The sequence below is a fragment of the Bradysia coprophila genome, unplaced genomic scaffold (assembly GCF_014529535.1).
Source record: "Bradysia coprophila strain Holo2 unplaced genomic scaffold, BU_Bcop_v1 contig_297, whole genome shotgun sequence".
Lineage (NCBI taxonomy): Eukaryota > Metazoa > Arthropoda > Insecta > Diptera > Sciaridae > Bradysia > Bradysia coprophila.
This window is the reverse complement of record NW_023503555.1, coordinates 7,651,921-7,656,434: the sequence shown is the minus strand read 5'-3', so window position 1 is coordinate 7,656,434 and position 4,514 is coordinate 7,651,921. Positions and strand designations below refer to the sequence as shown.

The following is a 4,514-nucleotide window of genomic DNA, read 5'->3' as shown; positions in this document are numbered from 1 at the left end:
AAACCAAACACCAGAGAACCCTTGAATCATTATCGCTCTACCTTACGCCCGAATTTCTCCTATTTCTTAACAAATTTTCGCTCAATTCAACTTAAAATGCTTAACATACGTCTTGGGGTAGATAGTTCAACCCTTGTTGTATGATTACATCTGATACTGGTTCTGGTAATAACAACAAAAGACGACAATTACATTGACACAATAACTTGGAGAGATCGCAACAACAAACAGGTCAAACGGGTCATCTTAATAATGATGTGTTTTGCATTTTATTGCGCATCGCATCTCACATTCTAAACCAATCTACAAATTCGATATTGAGCGCAAATGTTTCAGTAAAAGTTCATTGTCCCAAATTTCCACGTGTAAATGATGGGCGTTTCGTAAATCACTGTTAACCCACCCTAAAATGCAATGCAATTTCATTTGTGAAATGCTACATTATTTGCCAGTGCAAAGGTATATAGAAATTGCTATCGTTGGTTTGTCACTTACAATGCATTCCATCCGAGCAATAACCAATAATGTGTGCGGAAGAATAACGTACTTTACGATCGAGAGAGTAAAAAAAGGGGGACAGAAAAAGGCAAAGGTACGGCATAATGCATGTCAAAATTGTATATTCCACACTCATTTGTTTGCATTTCAATTACCTTGTCTTGAACAACATGAAATGTCCATGATCCGCGATGACGAAAATTTTTGCTGTGCACATTCGTTAAATCATTGAACGAAAGGTTTCTACATTTTGACTATGTTTGAATAATATTCACTGTACGATAATAAGCATCACAGTTTAACCAAGAATCATTATTGTAGGTTTGCTCACTTTTTATTAATTTTTTTTTATTTAACTTTTTGTTTGCAAAATTTGGGTCAATACCAAACTATAAATTCGTTGTTGTTGTTGCTGGCTTTTTTATGTATATTTTGTGTACTTCTCGTCAATGTATGTACTCAACGAATCTATGCTAAGGGCCATTGCACGAAGCAAATGTTTGCGTTTCGAATAATATTGAGTTTCACTTTGCTAATTCGCATAATTTGAAGGGACGATATATCTGTATATAACAAACTCATGTCTGTATGGTATATACGCATATCTATATACGGTTTTGCTATTCAAGTGAGACCTTTTCTGTGTCAAGTTGTTAAGGTTGTGCAACCGATTTTTTTTTTACATTTTTACGACACATTAAAAACAATCTTTTTTTGCTGGCTTTTCAAATTAAAAAAATGCTAATTTTTGCTATTAATGATCGTCAATGACTGGTTTTCGGTTATTGGAATATACACAGGCTATTTGTTGGTCGTCTTTTGTGTGACGATGTCGTTTACAAAGATAATATGCATGGTGTGCAGTTAATATTTACATATAATGCCATATGTGACACTCCGCATGATGATAAAAGATATTTTTGGCCCTTTTGGAGATGATGTGTAGAATGAAAATCTTTTTGTTTGACCGCTATGGTAAAGTAAATATTACAACGCTGCGATGTCGAAATCAATTTGGCAAAATAATAAAATCATTTCAAAATCTCTCATTTTACCGAGTTTTTCATTGAATCGATTAAAATTCGGATATATGACGATCTGATGATAATATCATTATTTATGTGATGATCGAACGATGATATCATTGTTATCTAAAGTAATTTAACCTTAGATTAAGCGAGCTGCTTAATTGATTTATAAATTTAAAAATTTGTCTCGTCAGGTCAGGTCACACCAGTGCCAAAGATTCAATCAAATTCGAGAGGCTGGTCATACCTTTTTGCAAGTACATCTCTAGTGAATCATAAGGAAAAGGTATGACTAGCCTCTTGAGATTGATCGTATCTTTGCCACTGTTGCCATGACTTGATGAGACGTGGCGTTTTTAAATCTTTTAAGAATAGAAAGTCGCATTGACTATCAGTTAGAATCTGTTTAAGCGAGTGTCAGCAATATCCCAAGTAAAAATAAATTCTCACAAATGTCTAAATCTGTCGAAATCAGATATATCAAGTCTCATTGAGTCTAAGAAGACAATAGATTTTGAGGCTTGAGATTTCGATAGATTTAGACTTTGAGATATCTCACTTCAAAATTTTTTTCACTCGGGATGTCTCGTTAGTTTCTTCGTTGGAGGTTTGGTGCTTACAGCCTATGTTTTCCGAAAACTGTGTTGACTTGGTCAACGATTTCGGTTAACCGAACCAACTATATAGCACTTCGGAGTTTTCTGAAGAGAACAAACTCAGCATGTACTTGTGTGAGCGTATGAAGTTTACATACTTCATTATGTTCTAGCACAACACTTGTATTTGTCTTTCATGATAATGCATGGTGTCCTTTTACGAACGGCAATAAAATCATTAAATCTGTTACTTCATTCGTGTGTACATTATAGCCGAGTGTTTGATATGAAATCTACTACTTCAATATTTTATCATAAGTTGTCAATAGCAGATGACGAGCCGATTACACTGATCGTGAAACTGCTGTTTATGCGCATATGAGATAAATGAAAACCTAGGATTCGATTCTTACTCTTGTCAGTTCGTAGTGGACTTTAAACATTAGTCTGTCCAGTCACGAATTCTTTAAGCTATAAACGGCATCAGAATTGTCGTTCTGAAAAGCAATGAAGTCTATTCACAGATCAATGAAAGATTTAAAATTTAGGTGTTCAGCAATCGATTTCCAAGGCAGTCCAAGCTAACACAGACCGACTTAAATATTTAGAATATCGTGATAATCATTTTAAATCTACTACTTGTTTTGCTTTAAATACTATACAAGCCTTTGATACAAAATCCATTACTTCATTAGTTTCAATGTACGTTTTTCGACGTAGTTGTTATAGTTATAATTAGTTGTTATATAATTAAGCAGAGCTTTCCGCCTATTTTGTTTGACGTTGCTAACAACAGATTACTATAGTCGCTCTACTATTGCTACTTCTTCGGTTTGGAATTATTTCTTTGTTTTCAAAATTCGCCATGTTAGATTTACGTGTTACGATTCACTAAAAACCAACACGGAATACATCATCTCTACTTAGTAATCGTTGCACATTAGAGCTTAGAGTTGAGGTTGTTTTTGGAAAACGCTTTCCAACATTCTGCTAGATTTTTTCATATTTTCCAGAATTTGTGTAAATATTTTCCCAGAAAATATTGGAAAAACTAGGAGAATGTTTTCCCACATCAATGCTCACTTTTCAAATGTCATTTATGTAGAGATTTATGTCAGAGTCAGCATCGGTGCTAGACAGAGCATTGAACATTGAAGAAAATGTTTTCGCAAAATGTTCCTTCGTTTGAGTAGAGAAGAAAGTAAAACCGGCGAGAGATTTCTCGTTACCGTACTGAGACGATTTAATTTCATAGTTCCCGCAACTCCCATCGAATTTTTTTGTTTACGAGTTTGCCAGACTAAATATATGATATGATAACAACCGGTTTACACTTTCTGCGAGTTATCGTAAGAAGACCGCTATCTGTAAAGATATTTCGTAAAGCATTTGTTTCAGTCTCATCGGAATAAACATCAATCGAACACGGTTTTTCGTCTCTTGATTATTTGAAAATCTTTCGCAGTTATTCTGATTTTCATCGAAATGAGACCCGTATCTCATGTGATTTTTGACATGGACGGCCTGTTACTCGATACTGAGCCCATCTACGACACAGTCTTAGGCGACATCATCGAATCGTACGACAAAGTGTACTCCGACGATTTGAAATTGAAAATTATGGGACGAACAGATCAAATGTTTGCGAAAATTATCGTCGGAGACCTGAGCTTACCGATAACGGAAGACGAATTTCTTGATCAATTTTACCGGTTATGCCGGCAACGATTTCTGAACGTAAGTTTATTAAAAGGTGCCGAACAACTGATCAAACATTTACATCAACACAATGTACCATTTTGTTTGGCAACAAGCGCTAGTCTGGATATTGCTGAAATAAAAATGAGGAGCCACCAACATCTGTTCGACTTATTCAGTCACAAAGTAATGGGCTCAACGGATCCAGAAGTGAAACATGGAAAACCAGCACCGGACATATTTCTCATAGCTGCCAGTCGTTTTGCGACTAAGCCCAGTGCGAGTGACTGCTTGGTATTCGAAGATGCACCGAATGGAGTGAAAGCAGCCGTAGCAGCGGGAATGCAATGTGTAATGGTACCGGATGTGATTATAGCTGACGAGCAGCGAAAAGAAGCTACGCTGGTTTTGAATTCGTTGGCCGAATTTCAACCGGAAGTTTTCGGTCTACCTCCGTTTGAATGAATAAAGAGAATTTTGTTAAACGAAAATTGAGTTTAGTTAGGGAAATTGACCCAGAGCCTCGCACAGGGAATATTTTCGGGATGTTTTTGTTTTTGATTTTGTTCGTTTAGAGACCTCACTGACAGTCTTTCGCGGCCTGTAGCAAGTGCAGTACCAATGTTGTGTTATCGCGATAGACATTCCATGTCTGACGACATAGGAATCGAAATGGGATCATTTTGTTGGAAGG

General features: G+C 36.0%; 1 protein-coding gene across 1 annotated transcript; it reads left to right on the top strand.

The window, feature by feature from the left end:
- The first annotated feature begins 3,523 nt into the window (after window positions 1-3,523).
- On the top strand, window positions 3,524-4,305 carry LOC119079002 (probable pseudouridine-5'-phosphatase). The gene has a single exon (XM_037186769.1). It carries the CDS (start codon window positions 3,608-3,610, stop codon window positions 4,283-4,285), a length of 678 nt encoding a protein of 225 aa, XP_037042664.1. The 5' UTR covers window positions 3,524-3,607; the 3' UTR covers window positions 4,286-4,305.
- The last annotated feature ends 209 nt before the right edge of the window (window positions 4,306-4,514 follow it).